Source organism: Anguilla rostrata, chromosome 15 (assembly GCF_018555375.3).
Source record: "Anguilla rostrata isolate EN2019 chromosome 15, ASM1855537v3, whole genome shotgun sequence".
Classification (NCBI taxonomy): domain Eukaryota; kingdom Metazoa; phylum Chordata; class Actinopteri; order Anguilliformes; family Anguillidae; genus Anguilla; species Anguilla rostrata.
Window position 1 is genome coordinate 34,906,303 of NC_057947.1, and position 19,792 is coordinate 34,926,094.

At 43.7% G+C, this 19,792-nt stretch overlaps 2 protein-coding genes across 2 annotated transcripts in view; one reads left to right on the top strand and one right to left on the bottom strand.

Moving 5' to 3' along the window:
• Positions 1–4,477, bottom strand: part of itgbl1 (integrin, beta-like 1) — a 74,924-nt gene extending 70,447 nt beyond the window's left edge. The window contains 2 exon segments of the mRNA XM_064311110.1: positions 304–506; positions 4,175–4,477. Coding sequence (XP_064167180.1) covers positions 304–506; positions 4,175–4,266 — 295 coding nt within the window. The 5' untranslated portion in view covers positions 4,267–4,477.
• The window catches only part of nalcn (sodium leak channel, non-selective), a 197,398-nt gene that overhangs the window by 55,898 nt on the left and 121,708 nt on the right, over positions 1–19,792 (top strand). The window contains exons 2-5 of the mRNA XM_064311109.1: positions 2,522–2,653; positions 11,380–11,441; positions 12,765–12,905; positions 14,228–14,410. Coding sequence (XP_064167179.1) covers positions 11,400–11,441; positions 12,765–12,905; positions 14,228–14,410 — 366 coding nt within the window. The 5' untranslated portion in view covers positions 2,522–2,653; positions 11,380–11,399. The remainder of the gene's footprint in view (positions 1–2,521; positions 2,654–11,379; positions 11,442–12,764; positions 12,906–14,227; positions 14,411–19,792) is intronic.

Sequence of the window (19,792 nt, forward strand, 5' to 3'; positions counted from 1 at the left end):
GAGAGAGAGAGAGCGGGATGTATGGATGGAGGGAGGGAGAGAGAGTGGGAGGGATAGATGTATGGAGGGAGGGATGTATGGATGGATGGAGGGAGAGAGAGCGGGATGTATGGATGGAGGGAGGGAGAGAGAGTGGGAGGGATGGATGGAGGGAGGGAGGGAGAGAGAGCGGGATGTATGGATGGAGGGAGGGAGAGAGAGTGGGAGGGATGTATGGATGGAGGGAGGGAGAGAGAGTGGGAGGGATGTATGGATGGAGGGAGGGAGAGAGAGAGAGTGGGACGGAGGGAGGACATTGCTTACCGCCGCAGGTCTTCTCTCCGTGCGTGGGGCAGACCCAGTCGTGGCATTCGCACCGCGGGCCGTAGTACTTCCCCGGCTCGGTGACGGGGCAGAGGCAGACCCCGCAGTCGCATTCCCCCGTCCCGCTGCAGACGAGCCCGTCCGGGGTCCGGCAGCGGCGCTGCGAAAGCTCCCCGGAGAGCTGGCAGGCCCCGCTACCCGTCCTGAGCGGGGAAAGGACACCTGACATTTTAACAACCCAAAAATCGCCACCGTCTGTTTGAACAGATGATGGTGTTTTGTTTTCTTTAGACCCCGAAATCGAATCTGTTTTTATTATTCATCCGAGAGGAAAAGTACTGTACAGCATGTGCATGATTCATGCACAAAGCAGTGCTGCACGGCTATAATGAGAACCAGCCACTCATTCAGTCTGTAAATCTTTTGACCTGTGTGTGTGTGTGTGTGTGAGGAAGAGGTGCCCTATAGAGTTATCTCTGAAACGAATGGCTTCTTTTACCTAATATCGGCCATTTTATCACAGCACGCGTGTCCTATTTTAAGCTTTAATGCACTTTGTTTCGGCTCCTTTTGCCTTTATTGACTGGCGAAATTGTTGATAACTCACGGCAAGAAATGGTTCTTCCCCGACGTTCAAAGCTGCGGGGCAATAACTACTCCTGGATCGTTCACAGGAAAGAGAGGCGAAATTAAACTGCAGTTTCAACTGCAACAGTCCAGTGCCAACTGGAAGCAAAAGGCCCGTCTGCCCCCCCCCACCCACCCCCAAATCAGGAATGAGTCACTGAATGAATGGTGTCTGGCAGGAAAAAAACATCTCTAGCGTCTGAATCCTTAACCTTTATCACTTCACGACTTTGACCCTGATTCAATCAATACATTAAAGTAAAAAAAAAAAAAAAAAAAGTAACCACTCAGAGTACTCCTGTGGGAACAAAAGCCCTTATTTAGTGTCAGATTAGTGGACCATTGAAAATCATTTGAGCAAGAAAGATTGCAGGTTCAAATCCTGGATGAGACACAGTCCTGCTGAACCCTTTGGGCAAGGCAATTTTCCTGCATTGCTGTAGTGTTCCTCCAACTCTAATGGACACTAACGTAACCTATACGATATAGTGCCATGTAAAGTGCTAGGGTTGGATATGTGGATATGACTGTCTGCAAAATATATACTAAGGTTGCACAATTTTCCGATGTAAAATGTGTGCCTTTAAAAGGATGTATTTTGCATTAAACCTTTTTTTAATGGCTCACAGAAATTCTGGCACCCGAAAGGGACTGTTCTGAACAGCGATTGGCTGCCAGATGCTTTCCTCAAGTTATTTTTTCTGTCATAAACCACGACTCCAGAGCAAGCGCGTTGACCGTTTCATTTCTTTCTTTTTGTTCACAAAGTTGGAAATTATTATTCATAATTCATTAGGAAACACAGCAGATTTACATTCAGGAAGTGTTTGAATTGGCCAGTGAGGCCTTCTACTTCACTGAAGCAAACTCCCATTCTCTTCAAGATATACGGTTTTATTTTCCGCAAGACCAAATTACACAGTAAATTGCTCAGCATTGAATCAACCCTTGCACGATACATATGGTCCCAATTGCACAATTGTGCATTCTGTTAGAGTTGAATTAACACTGGAGTCATTTTAATGCATGTCTGTAACATTTTATAGTTACAAGATAAAATTAAACAGTAACAACAAAAAAAACAATTTGCGTTTTGTGACCAGGAATTTGGGGTTCTGTAAAACAATGCTTCTGGTAACACAGCGACGGTACTTTATATAACCACAGAAGGTTTCTCTGGGACGGTGTTGGTTCTGCTTCTCTATTTCAAAAACAAAAAGGCAGCCAGTATTACTGCACTTATTCTTATCAACTCTACCACCCAAGGGTCTGCCAGTAAAATATGTTTCATTTGGTGGCTTCTAAGCATTTTTTTACTGCCGTTATTGCAGTCCACTGACATTACTGAGGCTATTAAGCTGTGAGAAAGAAAGAAAAAAACTTATTTTCCCAAGGAAAGAGATGTCAAGGGATTTGATATTAGACACTACCCTTGGCTCTGTGAAACTGTACTCGGCAACATTATGAAAATTTACCTTCTATTTTTTGCAAGCTTGAAATTATGAGTGAGCTGTTTTATGTATAGAAAATAAAAATGAGATCAGATAGGCCATCCTCCTTAATGTGTGTTTTTTTTTCTTTATTCTGAAAGGGAGAACGCAGAGAGGGCAACAGACAGAGAAGGAATCAAAGTTCCAAAGTTGCCATGGCAGTGAAACCACCAACCGCACGAGGGGAATCATGTACAGCGTGGAACCCTATGGACTGTGCCATGCCTGACCAAGTGAGCTGCTTTTGCATGTAAAGATCATTTACAGCATATTTTCTTTCTCGTGCATGAGTAATTATCAAATGCAATATATAAAACAAACTCTGCTAAACTGTCGTGATATTTCTTTCTTCTCAGAAGAAGTCTGGAGAATGCAGGTATAACCTGAGTTTCTAATTTTGGCCCCTTGGCTTGTTTTGTGCCATCTTGCTGGTGTTTACAGAAACTCGCATGTCCTGAGTGGCCATTATGCGGTTGTGAAGTTGCGCCTGCAAGCACTAACCTTATGTAAACAACGGCTCAACTGCTGAGCCAATGTAGTTTATGCTCGTCCGGGACATAGTCAGTGCGCTGTAGGGCCCCCTAGTGCAAGCAACCAACCCTGTTCCTGGAAATCTGCCATCCTGCAGGTCTTCGCTCCAACCCTAATAAAGCACACCTCATTCAACAGCTGCAGCAGGGCCGCCCAACCCTGTTCCTGGAGATCTGTCCTCCTGTAGGTTTACACTCCAACCCTGACAAAGCACACCTCATTCAACAGCTGGAGCAGGGCTGGCCAACCATGTTCCTGGAGATCTACCATCATGTAGGTTTTCACTGCAACCCTAACAAAGCACGCCTCATTCAACATCTAGAGCAGGACTGCTCAACTCTGTTCCTGGAGATCTACTGTCCTGTAGGTTTTCAAACCAACCAACCCTAACAAAGCACGCCTCATTCAACAGAGATCTTGTTAAGCTGCTAAATAGTAGAGTCAGGTGTGCCAAAATAGGGTTGAAATTAAAAAAATACAGGATGGTAGATCTCCAGGAACAAAGATTGGTTACCACTGCCCTAGAGTATGCAGCAAGACAAGCTTGAGATATAAATGTGTGACACTGTTTAAGGCTACAGAAATAAACAAACAGTGTCAAGTTAATTAGGATCTGCTTTGATGCCGATATTTTTTAAATTGTAAAAAAACAAAACTCCAGCATGGCTGTAACCCATGAATCTCGCTCTGTCTCATATGCCTTCTCTGGTGACTTACAGAGACACAAAACCGACCATCCACACATTTTGGATGGCTGCCAGATGTGAATCAAATATCTCAAACCTTAAGACACTAAGATGTACAAACCTTAACGTGTTTGTCACCAGAGATTGCTTTAGGAAAACATCACAGTTCTTCAGTGTTTGCATGGGAAGGTGCCAGGTGCTACTTCTGAAGTTTCACCGTACAGCCTGAATGAGACTTCACTGTGCGTTGGTTTTAATATAACTCAGCCCAAAAGCTCTCTCACTGTAACTGGGAGTGAAGTACAAACTATTAAAAAGAAAAAGAAAAACACACACTGACTGTCCCAGCACTGTAATCTCCGTTCCCCAACTTTGGCAGAACATTTGTTTAACCGTACTGGGCTTGCACGGAGCCCCGAAGAGCAGTCTCTTTTTGCTGATCTGTGCAGTCGCCCGACACACCAGCTGTCAGAAAAAAAAAATGCTAAAAGCTGAAGAGAAAAACAAAAAAAAACAAAAAAATCAAAGCCCCCTCACCTCAACGATTGCGACAAACTTTCTTCCGCAGCCGAGAGCAGAATCAGGAGCAAGGAGACCAGGACGGAGTTGGCCAAAGCTTCCGCGTGCATGTTTAGTTCCCAGTGTTAGCCCAGAGGTGGAATGCCTTGCAGGAGTCTCAGCTTCTCCGAACAGAAGGGAGGGAGGGAGAGCGCACAGGCGAAACGGACGGCCAGCACCGGGTCGAGCTCCTCTGAGGCCAGCGCGGTCTCTCCATGCAAGTGCCTTTGATTAGCCACGACTGTTAGCGCTCTGGGCCCACGTCGGAGAGAGGCGGCGTAACGTGCCAGAAAAGCGAAAGTACAGTCCCCGTTCGAGAGGGGGGAATAATTAGAAACAGTCGTTTTTCCAGATGGTTGATTCTGCAGTTGTCCCAGTTCCTCAGAGTTTGCAGTGTAAATGTATGCTGTGTCATTTATTTATTGATTTCATGTGTGTTCTGCGGTGGCTTATTCAGCAATTAAAAAAAAAAAAATTCTTAAGAAAGTTTTCTCATATTTAAGTGAAAGCAGTTGTAAGTCCACAAGGTAGGCTACTTTTAGTATGCCAGATTGTATGCATAACAGTCAGATATATTCTGTAGTGTAGTGTATAGACTGCAGCTCTCTGAAGTGCTAAATTAATCCTTTCTTTATGAAAGTAAGAGTAAAGCCGTGCTTTGTTTTCCCCTTGCTTTGCAAATAAGAGTTAGACAGGACAGGGTTTATAAACACTACCTAATGGGTTTGCTTTGTTTATTAATTCTAAATATCAAACTTGATCTTACAAATTGCATATTGTAAGTCTAATTATGAACAATGCAAACTGCCAGAATGTATTAGTTATAAAAATTAAGTTTCCTCCATAAGTAAATAAACTATTCCAAAAAAAGTGTTATATTTGGAAAGCAGCTAAACTAATTAAAAGTCTGGTAATGCATACTGTAAAAAAATATATTTATGGTTTTATATTGGAGAGCTGCCAGGGGCAGTGATCCATCTGATTTACTGGAACAACTAATGCCTACTCTCTAAATTATTCCTGAACAATTAGGCTGCCACCTGAAATCTTGTTTCCTACACAACCAAGGGTATAATTTATATTCCTATTTATATTCCCATTCCTATATATTGTTACCCATTGCTTCACAATGAAATCTGCAACTCATTGTGTTTGCGTTTACTACTTCCAAAATGATACAATGACTTTATTTGATAATTATCTATATATGACTTGATTAATAAAATTTTTTTTAATTGCTTCGCAAACAGTTTGGAGAGTTATTTTCTGTTATTGCTGACCTTGCCAAGTTTGCGAAGAAAACCGAATAGCATTCAATTGTGAACATTGAGGATAAATGGCTTTAATATCAATAGCTAATATCAGCTAATGGTCTAAACTCCTGGTCAGGGTAGCTTCTGCAGACATACGGTGCCATGATGTCCTGATATCCTGTATTATTGCACATTTGTTCCCACCAATTCCTCCAGATGTTCCCACTCCAGTGTCATGTGAAGCCAGCAAACTAAAGGTCAGTTTCAGCCAGTTAACTGTTTACCATAGCTAGCCACTGTATAGCTATATGACTATACATGCATACTTAGACGGAGTGTAGCACAGTGGGTAAGGAACTGGGCTTGTAACCGAACGGTCGCAGGTTCGATTCCCGGGTAAGGACACTGCCGTTGTACCCTTGAGCAAGTTACTTAACCTGCATTGCTTCAGTATATATCCAGCTGTATAAATGGATACAATGTAAAATGCTATGTAAAAAGTTGTGTAAGTCGCTCTGGATAAGAGCGTCTGCTAAATGCCTGTAATGTAATGTAATGTACTTACAGACAAGGTTCATAGGGTTCACATGAACCCCTCCTCCCCAAGACTGAGAGACTGTGTGGAGGCTGATTCAAAAGCAAAAGCAGGCAAAGGTGTTATATTTCTGCACAGGCTTTGTTTTTCGTTTCTTCTGAACTATCATTGTTATTAACCCCCCCCCCCCAACCACCCCCACCCCAAATTAGCAAAATCATGCAATCTGCAAAATCTTCATCCTCAGTGCAATCCTAATCCAATCATAATATTGAAAATTGGAATGTTAACAGCACATTGCAACACTTTTTTTGTGTGTGTATTTGTTTGTTAGTTTGTCAGCATTAGCAAACCAGTGTATCTAACTTGGAGCCCATTCATAACTTCACTTTGTCCTCTGTTTGTTATAATATATTAGCGCACACTGCAGTCATTAATATTCTCATTTTCATATACAAGTGTTGACGGAATAAGGAATGTGATTTGGAAGTCTTCTTTAGCTTCTTAATCTGATCATCTGAAATTGTAGCAGGTGAGATGGTGACTGAATTTTTCTGTGACGTTCATATGGCTTGCTGCTAATTTGACTAATGAAGTGTCACAATTATATCACAACTGTCAGGTATATTTCACAGGTTGGCGTTTCGAGTTGGCAGATGGCCGTAGACATCATTTATACTCAAATGCAACTGGTGTATAAAATTAATTTAGAGTAGGCTTCAGGGGTTTTTTCATTTCTTTTTTTTTCTTTTTTTTTTTTAAGACATTACTTGTGGCTTCTATATTACTTCAAATGTCAATATCGTAAAATGTCACGATTGTTTTATTCAAGTTTGCATTTCCAGTTTACTCTATATAAAAAAATAATAATAAAAAAAGAGCATGACGTTTTCTCTAAAACTAATTATTTTATTGTAAATCATTGAAAGGCTAATTTGAATTTTGTTTGTTGACAAAAAAAAATAGCTACCGACAACACGAAGTTGAAAAGTCGAAAACTGATTTATTTCACGAGCTTTCGGGCACGTTAGGAAATACTGCAACTGATTAAATACTTAGTGGGGGAATATACCATCAAACATAAATTGCGGAAACAGGGATGGAAACACATATTTAAATATACAGTAAATACATGAAAAATAGGCTGTTTTTATTATTACAAGAAAATGCAATACTTGGAAAACAGGACACGTATAGCCTACTACAGAATAGCAGTGGCTGTAGTAAATTGTTTTGAGATATTGAAACAATCGTTTATCACAGTGTGCATCTCTAAACCGGTCACACGGCCTGTGTCGCTTCCTTCCACACTGACCTGTGTGGTTGGTGATGGTTGCTTACTGTGGACGGACGGGCGTTTCTGCGGCAGCTGCTGATGTGATTACCGAGCAGGTGGGGCGGGGGGCGCGCTGAGACAACCGCTTCCAATTAAAGGGACCGGGAAGCTGCGGACGCAATGGAGACAAAAGCATATTAAAAAATAAAGCTCAGAAATACGCGTAAGTAGTTCGATGTTATTTATATTCTGACAGCTATTCTTTTGTTCGCGGCGCGCAAATTTATATACCTGTCGGTGCTTTGAGATGTTTTATACGGCTGTTTCTCTTGGCGTTTCCTCCAGGAAGTAATGGTTGTTTGCAATGCTCTGCCTAGGCCTCCGTTGATAAGCCGTTATCTAACGGTAATATACTCTTCGCAATGTTTTTGTGCGAATTTGATTTGTATTATTTTGTTGTTTAAGATATAGTTAGCTATCACAGCACCCACCATATAAAGATTTGCAGCTGGGTATTTTAATTCAACATGCACGTCTCATCTGTTTCCATGGCAACTAAAGCCTACATTAGCCCTGCAGATGCTCAGCATCTCAGTCCTTTACGTTTGTGTTTTGATTCTCATACCTTTGCTCTTATTTATTAATGTGGCGTCACGCATTGTGAAATGGAAATCGAAACGTAAAATCGTTTTGTTTTTAAAAACAAGATGGATTAATGCAAGAGTACCGCAATGGTTATGCTTAAAATGGCAGGGGAACAAAATGGTTGCTAACAGGCTAACGTTAACTAAGGCCACAGAATGAATATCTACGGTTTATATGTTGTTATGTTGAGTTAGTTTGGGCAATTGGGTATTGTTTCCTAAATATACATTTACTTGTGACATAGTATTAAACATGTTTACCATCTATGGTTTTCAAAAACGTTTGAATTGTCCCACAGAATTGATGCTTATATTTTTGAGTCCCAATCATGTGAACTATCTCTCCATCTGTGCGTCTAATTGAAAGGGGGTCTAATAAATAAAATAGCGCTATTGAAGTGTATTGAAATATTGACGCATCCCCTAAACATTTTTAGTATATTATTAGCTGTACTTGAAAAAAACATCTCTCCTACTGTAAGGTACTCAATAAATAAATAAGAAACGGCCTAACTATAGTGGGATAACAAATGGAAGCACAAGTAGGGTAGGCCTTGTTACCTGTCAACAAGTTCATCGCTGACCTGGGTCAAATATAAATGCAGCTGCTTTTTAACCCACCTAATTGAAAAACAGAATTGTAAAACGAAAAAGATTTGATTTCAGGAGTATTTTCTACTATGTATTTACCATATGTTGTTTTTTCAAAGAAAGTATTGGAAAATAATCAAAAACAATAATCTTTATAAGGGGTCCATGCAGCAAAACTGCTGGAACCGTTTTCTTTTCTTGAGTGTATTGCTGTTATTTGTAGCTAAGCAAAAAGGTAGCGGAGTGACTTTCACAGGTATAGATCTTTAAACTGTAGAGTCAGAATTAACCAAACCTGACCATTATAGTAGGAATTAGGCTAATTGCTATCTATTACATTATTGAATACTTAGGAAATGTAAAAACGTACCTGTTGGTGCTCTGAGTTAAAGCAAGAGGTCACTGTCAAAAAATGAGTGCATCGGTATATGATTTGCCGAGAAAGAAGAATTGGAAAAAACAACACAAAGTGTGGTCATTTTGATACTAACTAATATTCTTATTCACTGTGTCCTGCGTGAGAAAAATACCTCTGACTCTTCCCTACAAATGTCCCTTCAGTTCCTTAATCTTTTCTTTAGAAATCATCGTCAAAAATCCTGCAAAAGTTCTGTGGCGTGGATTTAACTTTACCTCTAACATTCTCGTTTAGTGTCGTAAATTATTTGTTAATATGGATGTAATATTTAGGCTACCTATGTTGGCCTGCATATCATCAAACGTTTGGGCGTTTGTCAAGTCTTCCTGGAATTTCGCAAAAAAAAAAACAAACTCAAACTAAGTTTGCGAAAAAAACTAATAGGCCAGCCAAGATATACCAGCAGCTTCAATTAACCTGCCCAGTTATTCCAGCCTCCCTGTGGGAAGAATGTCCTTTTTCAGAGCTGTGGGGGTAATTGCAGTCTTCAGAGACTTACTCCCACATTACTGCACTCACACCGTATCATTTTGTTTTCAGCTTCGCTCAAAGCCCTACCAGCATATGCTAAGTGCAGCAATTACATTTTAAATTGCTTGTAACAAGCTCTTTCTCCTGACACATTTGGTATTAGAATGAGGGGGGGGGGGGGGACAGAAAAAAAGAAGCACATTATGTTGTCATTCAGTTCTTTGCCCGTTTTTCTTTGAACCAAAGGTAATTTTGCCATTTGCTGTTCAGGGTTTTGCTTGAATCATTGTTCCATCTTGTGAAAAATATCACAAAAATTGCGGGCGCCACGTGTTCACTTTATAATGGGGTACTGTATATTTTGTAGGCTATATTTTGAACATGTGGTTTGATCATTAATGCTTCTTACAGTTACAGACATATAGCTATGGGGTTTAGGGTTATATTGCAATATGACATGTAGCCTAACGAGAAGAGGTTTTTCCTCCATCAAATAGGCTACACCTGAGAAGACGATTTGCTGGAAACATCATTCGCTGCCATCATTTTAAAAATTACCTTTAATCTCCATGTAGATGAATCCACCTGGTGAAATTTCTGTTTTGTTCCAGTAAACTTGACTGAAAAAATAGGCTTGATGATGTCCTGTCATTGCTGTTTCACATTAAATTGTATAACAACAGTCTAGTCAAAGGTCGTTGACTTACGACTTCTTTTTGCTTAATGCTACTGCATATACAAATTAAGTCTGTTACTTATATTTTGTGAAAAAATTAAAGTTTATTGTTATGTGGCACAACAAGGCATTCAAGAATTCTTCTGGCCCCTGAGGCCAGGCTGTCCTTTAGCTGGAATGAAGCAGCTTGTGGTTCAGTTTGTGTTTTGGCTGGTGTGATCTTCAGGAAACAGAGCTACTGTAATGCCTAATGTTTTTACCAGGTGCAAAGCTATGGTACATGTACCGAATGCGTGATATCTGCTAAAAAGCTGACACATTAGATGACCATGCAAATAGCCTACCTGCTCAGCCATCTAGTTGTGGTATAGAATACAATTACTCTCTGACATATGAATGGTTAATTCTGCTGTTGGAAATGTAGTTAGAAAAAGCTTTTGCTCTGAACAACTTACTGTATTTTGACTTACCCATGTTCGTTTCCCTCCTCATTAGCAAATCAACCACTTTTTCTTCCATAAGCCCGAAATATTAAAGTGGGAAAGGACTACACTATAGCTATGTTCCTTAAATATTGCAGGTATCCAGAATGATATTCACCAAAAAAATAATTATTTTTAAACTTCTTTCTCAATTTGACCTGAGTGTAGCCAGTGAGAGAGCAGAGCAGAGAGCATGCATTCCAGAGAACAAAGGGTGGGAAAACAAGCTGCTCATTGGAAGAGAATGTGAGAAAGCGTCCTGATTGGCCCGTCCCAAGGCCCCGCCTCCCTCACACCTTCAAATTAAAAAAAAAAATGGCACAATGTCTTGATGTGGCGTGCACCCACTCACGCCCCACAGTTATAAATACCAAAAATGATTAGGAAATGGTCCTTTTTTCTGTCCTGTGACAGCGCTTGCCTTGTTGTTCACCTGCTGCGTGTATCTGGAGGCGGGGCCAAACTGTGTGGCTGTGTGTGACGGTGAGTGCTCCTCTCCAGACTGTGCCGCTGTAGCCTGATGTCTCTCTGATGACAGGACTCAAGAGGTGTTCAGTCCGACCCCTCCTACCCCCCCCACCCCACAATCCCGGGCTCATAGTCTCTCTCGCGCTGGTCTCCGCCCCTCTGTAACCCGGGGATGAACGCACCAATGAGGAGCCTGACTGTGAGTCACATGGTCCTGCTGCCAGGGTCACGTCTGTCCCAGAACACCTCCACTCAGTGTCGCATATATGCCTTCTGTCAGCCGTGGTGGACGCCCTGTCTCTGCGGCCATACTGTACCTGTGGGTGGACCATATATGCCGTGTGGACTAACTGTTGTGTGTTATTTGCAGGATATGCCTGATCGCATGTTATGTGCCATGCTGGAGCAATTTCAGCTGTCCTATCACCGTTGGTATGTGCGCTAGTTTCCGTGGTTGTGTGTCATTTTATTTTTCACCCCCCCCCCCGCCCTTTTATATAATTCGAGCTAGACAGAGTAAGTCTACACCTCCCACCCCTCTTGCGTGCGATACACACACACACACACACACACACACACGCACGCGCACGCGCAATTTCAACCCAGCACATTAGCTCTCTGTGGGTTGGTGGCGTGTAGTCGTCCGTTGAAGATCAGGTCCGATCTTTGCGTCAGGTAAGTCCCCAGCGTGTGTGTGTGTGTGTGTGTGTGTGTGTGTGTGTGTGTCACCCGTGCTTTGGTTGTGAACCACGGTGGCCATCCCGCAGGACGTGGTTCCATAGCTCCTCCCTGTTGTGTTTCTGTATATTGGGCGTGCGACATTCCAAAGCTGTGCTCTCTCACCTCACCTCACCGTCTGCATGCCAACAGAGACCAGCTTTCAGTGGACAGCGACATTTTTAACATCTTTGTCGTGAAGTGGAGACCCAAGTGTGTGGGAAATGTCTCGTAAAATGCCTCCGTACATCTAGTCATACAGTCATGCTATTACTGTTTACTTTTCATATGTATGAACATGGGGAAGTGGTTTTGTGTTTTTGCTAAATTGTTGTAAATAGTAAGTACCCAGAACAATCTCCTGATTCATTAGGATCCAATTCTTTAAGACATACATTTTTAGTTGTATGTCGTCATTCTGCTTATTCTGCTGTAATAAGGCTATCTTCATAATCTAAACCTGACCAATTTTTAATGTATTGTTCTGGTGTTACCACTATTTATAGAAATGTGTAGTATTGGTTTAAGCGTCCTGCAGTGGGTTAGCATTTCCGAAAATAGTCTGCTACCATTCCGGTCTGCTACCATTAGGCTATGCTACAGTGATCTGTGATGCATTGTATTGATGCAGACGCACAGCCTGTCCACAGTTATTTAAGTATTCTTAGTGTGGAGATGACCGTCAGACTTTGACAAGGCTTGTTTGCTCCGGGCCGTGTCCGGACGGATTGCACTTGTTTGTGTGATCTTGGCTAAAAGGTGCAGATTGTCCTCTGCGGCGCGCTGTCTGGACGCTGTGGATTCTCGGGGTTCCCCTGGCTGTGTTCACCCGGCCAAGGAAACCGCGGGTGCCTGTGGTGCTGTGGGGTGGGGCGTGGGGTGTGGGGTCTGGAGTGTGGGTTTGGGGTTTGGGGTGTGGGGTGTGGGGTCTGGAGTGTGGGTTTGGGGTGTGGGGTGTAGGGTGGTTGAGCTTCGGTGGGACGTTCCTGTGTGCTTAGTGGGTCGTGCTCTCTCTCTCTCCCCATCCCCCCGGGGCAGATCCACTCCCTGTATAGCACTGCCAGTCCCAGCATGCTGAAGAGGAAGCAGAGCTCCCGGGTGGAGGCTCCGCCCATGACCGACTTCGGCCCGGACGAGACGCTCGCCGACAGCGCCGACATCCTGTGGATCAACAAACCGGTGAGCGCCGCCGCCGCGTGATTGGCCAGCGTCTGATCGACACGCCACAGCGTGATTGGACAGTGTCTGATCATCTTGATGCCGCAACGTGATTGGACGGCATCTGATCGACACGCCGCAGTGTGATTGGACAGCATCTGCTCCAGCGTCTGATCGACACACCGCATATACGCATATACTGTGTTTATATCCATCCAGCTGCTACTGGCATCATTCGTTGCCCTGCTTTGTTTGTAAAACAGTGCGCTCGATGCTGATGGAGGAACCTCCAAATTTCACCTTGAACTCCAATTAGATTCACCATCGATGTTGAAGTTAAACTATTGATTTTTGTATTTTTTATTTGAGGAAAAGGGCTCTTAATGCTAAGCTTTTTCAAGTAGAGAAGTCAAAACCTGCATTGGATTTTATTTTTCTAGATGGAGAATACTCCTGGCCCTCAGTGCACTTGTACATAATCGATTCCGCCCGAGCAGCAGTGTTGTGTGTGGAAACAGTGATTAAGAGAGGAGGAGAGAAGAGGAGGAGGATGTGGATATCCCCTAATATTGTTCATGGAGCAAAACAGCAGGGCTGTAGTTATTAGGGCAAAGCCACACGCCCTCAGACGAGAAGCGACTTTGTTATCGCCTCCGTTTCAGTGAGAGTGGGTTCTTCGCGTCCGCTAGGCATGCTGGGATAGCTGGCGTTGCGAGGCAAGCCGGTGGAGTGCCCGGGAGGACAGGGGGAACACGGTGCGATAACCAATCAGGTTAAAAGTGCAAACTGTCTCCGATTATTTTTCCCCATTCCACATAGTTCTGTTTAGGAGGACTCTTTAATGGTTAATTATTGCTGTGTGGAGATTTACAAAATGTATTAGCAAAAACATTTAACGAATGTAAATGGAAAACACGCCCACAAGCAGTGGAGCGATGCCAGCCAATCTTGGAGGATGTGAGGTTCTACCGTTAGATGGGCGGTATCTGCAGTGTGTCTGGAGGGGGTCAGCTGATTGGACCGCACGTGTCTGGAGGGGTCAGCTGATTGGATCGCGCGTGTCTGGAGGGGTCAGCTGATTGGACCGCGCGTGTCTGGAGGGGTCAGTTGATTGGACCACGCGTGTCTGTAGGGGTCAGCTGATTGGATAGCTGGGGTCAGCTGATTGGACCACGCGTGTCTGGAGGGGGGTCAGCTGATTAGATAGCTGGGGTCAGCTGATTGGACAGCGCGTGTCTGGTGGGGTCAGCTGATTGGACAGCGCGTGTCTGGTGGGGTCAGCTGATTGGACGGCACGTGTATGCAGGGGTCAGCTGACCGTCGCGTGTTCCGCTCTTCCTCAGTGGGTCCACTCCTTGCTGAGGGCCTGTGCCATCATCAGCGTGATCTCGGTCTGCATGAACACGCCCAAGACCTTCGAGCACTACCCGCCTCTTCAGTACGTCACCTTCGCCCTGGACACGCTGCTCATGTTCCTCTACACCGCCGAGATGATCGCCAAGATGCACATCCGTGGCATCGTCAAGGTAACGCTCCCCCTGGCAACGACAGGCGCGCTGTACCTACCTGAGAATGCTGCTGCTGGCTGCAAGTTATTTGCTGGGAACAATTCTTAATCCATCATTGTTAAGCATCTGTGACAAAAGCACTTATTATACATTAAGAGTATTTTTCATTTTCGTAATTACCTGAAAGTCATTCCGTGTCTTAGTCATGTGACAGCTAATGCAGAGGCACTTAGCAACGGTCTGTTGGTAGCAGAGAATTTTGTGAGTTTTCATGTCATTTTTCAGTTTTTTTGTGAACACAAAGGATCAAATATTTCTACATGTTTCGACATACGTGACTCATGTAAGTCATGTAAGTGTTGTGATTTACTGATTGGTTACATAAGTGAGAAATAGTGTTACTAATTATATTAATCCTCACCTGTACCTTGGTAAGCCATCCTTTTTTTTTTTTGGGAGAATCCACTAAATGTATTTTTCACCTGGCTCTTCAGGATGGAAATGCAATTCCAGCACCACAAACTTCAAAACAATAAATGGAAGGAAGGGATTCTTTAATTCCCTCATAAAAAACTGTGACTTTTTCTCTTAGTGCTTCTGGAGTCAGCCCCAAAATATAGCGCAGTAATTGTTTGTTATTCTCATTTATAATGATGTGATTTCAAGTGTTTGCAAGATGTGGGATTCTCATAATCCACTGAATGTAATGTTATTGTTTCATTAGCAGGGAAACACTGGAGCTGGGTGTTAAAAAAATAAAAATAAATATTTTTTAAAAACAGCAGGCAGGGATTTATTTACAGCCGTGATCCAGGGTGTTAAAGCGAGGATAATAACTTTTTCTTTTTTTTTTTAAAAAGGAAGGAGTGAAAATTTATAACAGAAATAATAGCCCACTGTGCGATTAACAGTGGCGAAGTTCGCTGTAGATCAGAAGATAAACAGGAGGAGAAAACCTGCGCGTTTGGCTGAGGTTGGCAGAGACTTTCACGCCGTCGCGCGCGGCAACACCAGGAAAAACAATAGCGCGCTGGGCGTCCAACGCACCTTCTGGCTCATAAACGTAAACCCCCCCTCAGAGAAATCACCGCCCTCCACCAATAGGACGGGTAACTGTGCACAGTGATGCAAAAATCACATACTGTATGCACCTGTCCTCTGAGCATAAGCTAGCATTAATAACTGGCAATATGCTGTACTTCACGCCAGTGCGAAAGCAGTAACGTGTGAGCTAATGTGCTGTAAATGGACGTGCTCTATTTCATATACGTGCACAGAGGCCGAACTCCAGACCCTTGGCTCCAGTGCCCAAGCCTATGAGGACTACGCTGTGTAGTGGAGACGCACGATATCTGACAAGCGTGTTAGCGATGGTCTTTTCTCCTCAGCCTGACTGCCATTCTTCTGGTCAAAACGTCATGCAAACCGACCGCAAGATCGCTGAATCTACTACAAAATGGCTGAACCTACTGCAAATAGAGACTTTTAAGAATGCTGCCATTTTAGGTTACATGTCAACAGAGCTCAGCAGAAATTAAGGAGTATGTAAAGTTACAGTTTTGTGCAGTCTGCATTGTTTTTTTATTGGCCAGTTTGTCCCTAATGCTTCTGTGCGCTGAGACAGCAAAATTCTAAATTCAGTTCTGGTTCACTTTTGATCATATGAGGGACATTGGTTCTGACAGGCTGATTTCATGGAATATAAGTGCACTTATAAAAAGAAGGTATTTTTCAGTGTTCACTTCCAGTACCTATTCTTGTGCAGAGTTGGAATGACATGTAACATATGGAGAATTAGTTAAGCTTGGACACTCAGGAGCACCATATGGGAGTTAGGATGACGAGTGTTTCATCCTAAAATAGCAAGTGTTCTCTTCTCACTCTTTAACTGGCGAAGGTACGATGGGTGGGTGATCTCCAGGGGGTGATAACTGCCTCTGCTTGTTTCAGTGCAATATCCTTCTCACTTTATGTTCTGAGCTGGAAAATGGCGTAAAACCTTCTCTGCTTTAACAGGCTGCTCTTTTACCCTGGCCCTTGTTCTTATGATATTACCACCAGCTGCTGTGTCCTTCCCTGTGTGCACAAGTGTCAGTTAGCCTACATTTTTTTACACGGCATCGAAAGCTTTGACGGTCTCTGAAACAAGTTAAAAGTGTTGCCTTTCAAATGAAATAACGTAACCCTTGCTTAAATTACTAAAATGACTCCAGCTGGAAATGAACACTTTGTAGTATACAGGTGTGCTTTCAATTGTTGAATTCCAAGCGGTCTAAAATATGAACTTTTTTGGACATAGCTACGGTGTGCAGCATGCTTGGCTTGTAATAATCCCAATTCATTTTGGAATGTTGAATGAATTTTTGCTTTTATAAGTCATTTACTGGATGTAGAGAGAAATTGGGCTGGGGTTGGAATTTTGTAGAGCCCTTTGGTTGACCCTAACCCTAACATTCTAACTTGTTGAAAGTGTGGCTCAGCCAGGCCGCATGTTCTGTGCTTCCTGTGTTGCATTGTGGGAGCAGCGTTATCTCTGTCCTCAGATCAAACTGAGCATGCCCAGACTTACTAATGCTGCTCTCTTAGCAAGATCTTTTAACTTCTGGAAAAATTTGTCAAAGAATGTAGTGCAATGTGCGTCATCCAGTGTAGTGGTGCCTCCTGAGCACTGAAAGAGTCAGAATTGTTGATGTTAATTCATCCATGTGTTTGTTTTGTTGGAACTGGTCTGTGTACATAATGCTCATTACACTTCAGAATGCACTTTTGTAAATTAATTTCCTGTTTTCTGTGCAATTCACCTCCAGTGAGATTTTTTATGCCTACTTTTAATCACAGTTAATGCAGTTGTCTGTTGAAGCAATTCCATCTACTTTGCCGTATCCCAGATTTATATTGAATTAATCATTCATGTTTGCAATTGTGATATGAAAAAACATACGATTAGTGCTTGAAGCAAATTGAGTAACTGTTTATGTGATAAAAAATGAGTAAATTGCAATTAATTAAAACAAATAACTTAATTAGATTTGAATGCAATTTGTGTTTCAACACAAAATGAAACGGCAGCTCCTTCACCTGCTTGGACACACTTGTTCAATTTGTGCCGCTTCTTCTCTATTAAAAACTATTTATCAAGGACTGCAAAATTGTAGTTAAACTTAACATATCTGATGACACAGGAGACATGTATGTGGCTGTAAATTTAGGGCCAACAACCAGAGACTATTTTTTTAGAAGAGCTGCCATATTTTCCTGTTCTGTCTGTCTGTGTAATGCTTTTTACTGAGAACTGTCACAAAGACACTTTACAGAGTAGCAAGGCAAGGTACAAAGCAAACAGAGCAAACACCAGGCCTGAACCCCCAAATAGCAAGTACATAAGGTAAAAACTCCCAGTGGGGATGAAACCCTCAAACAGTGGTGAGCAAAAACTCCCCAATGGGAAGAAATCTCGAGAGGAACCTGGCTATAGAGGGGGAGCCCATCCTCCACTGGCCTGCCCGGTGTAAAGTAGCATACAGCAAATAAAATGGGTTAAGCAGGCTACAGCTGAGGTGAAAGCTAACTTGGCCAGGTATATAGTATGTGGCTGTTGCAGGGGTTTGTTGCTAAGTGTTAATGCAGCAGTTAAAGCTAGCGCAGAGCTAGTCAGAGCGTGTATACAATACGACTCTGCAGCTCAATCCCAGAATGCTTTGCCTGCCGGCTGCTCTGCAGTTAAAATGGAGGAACTCTTTCACGTTCATCAATCTCGCAGTGCCTGTACTAATGTAGGGTGCTGGAAAAGGACTCGCGCTTCCTTGGCATTACATTACATTACATTACAGGCATTTGGCAGACGCTCTTATCCAGAGCGACGTACAACAAAGTGTATATCCATAACCAGGAACAAGTATGACGAAACCCCTAGAGAGAAGTACCGGTCCAAGTACAGGGAACAACCGCATAGTTCAACTTGGACCCTGGTGGTTAAACTGATTAACACTAACAACAAGAATGGCAACAACGCAATCTATGGAAAAATAAAAATAAATAAAAATACAAGTAGTCGTTAAGACTGGCGCATCAACTAAGTCACCTATTAAACAGCTGCCTAGTTACACCCCTAAGTTTAGTCATTTACAGGGGGGAAGGGAGGGATGGGGAGAGGTGCAGCCTGAAGAGGTGGGTCTTCAGTCGTCGTTTGAAATTGTTCACAGTCTCAGCTGTTCTGACCTCCACAGGGAGGTCATTCCACCATCGTGGGGCCAGAACAGACAGGAGACGTGTTCTGGAAGTGCAGGTGCGAAGAGGGGGAGGTGCTAGGCGTCCTGAGGTAGCAGAACGGAGGGATCTGGCTGGCATGTAGGGTTTGAAAATCTTGTGAAGGTATGCTGGGGCTGATCCCTTGACTGCCTGGTATGCTAGAACCAATGTTTTGAATTTGATGCGAGCTATAACAGGCAGCCAGTGGAGGGTAGTGAGCAGGGGAGTTACGTGGGAGTGTCTGGGAGGTTGAAGACCAGACGAGCCGCAGCATTCTGGATGAGCTGCAGGGGTCTGGTGGCAGATGCCGGTAGTCCAGCCAGAAGAGAGTTGCAGTAGTCCAGGCGGGATAGAACCATTGCTTGGACCAGGAGCTGGGTTGAGTAGGTGGTGAGAAAGGGGCGGATTCTGCGGATGTTATATAGGAAAAATCTGCATGCCCGGGTTACTGCTGCAATGTTGTTGGAGAGGGACAGCCTGTTGTCCATCATCACTCCGAGATTCTTGGCGCAGGGTGATGATGTCACTACGGTGTCCCCTAAGGAAATGGAAAAGTCGAGGAGGGGAGAGGATAGAGCAGGAATAAAGATTAGCTCCGTCTTTCCCGGGTTGAGCTTCAGGTGGTGATTGTCCATCCAGCTCTGTATGTCCCTCAGGCAAGCGGAGATGCGGGCGGGGACCTGTGTGTCCGATGGGGAGAAGGAGAGAAAGAGTTGCGTGTCGTCGGCATAGGAATGATAGGACAATCCATGGGCAGATATTACAGGGCCAAGGGATCTGGTGTACATGGAGAAGAGAAGGGGACCAAGGACTGAGCCCTGGGGGACTCCGGTAGTGAGGGGACAGGGTGGTGATACCTTACCCGCCCAGGCAACCTGGAAGGAGCGGTCAGAGAGGTAGGACTCAATCCAGTCAAGAACTGTGCCGCGGATCCCTGATGCTGCCAGGGAGGACAGGAGGGTAGAGTGGTCCACAGTGTCAAATGCAGCGGAGAGGTCTAGAAGAATCAGGACAGAGGAGAGGGAGGCTGCTCGTGCGGCATGGAGTGACTCACTGACCGAGAGGAGTGCAGTCTCAGTCGAGTGGCCAGGCCTGAAGCCAGACTGGTGGGGATCAAGCAGGTTGTTCTCAGAGAAGAAAGCAGAGAGCTGG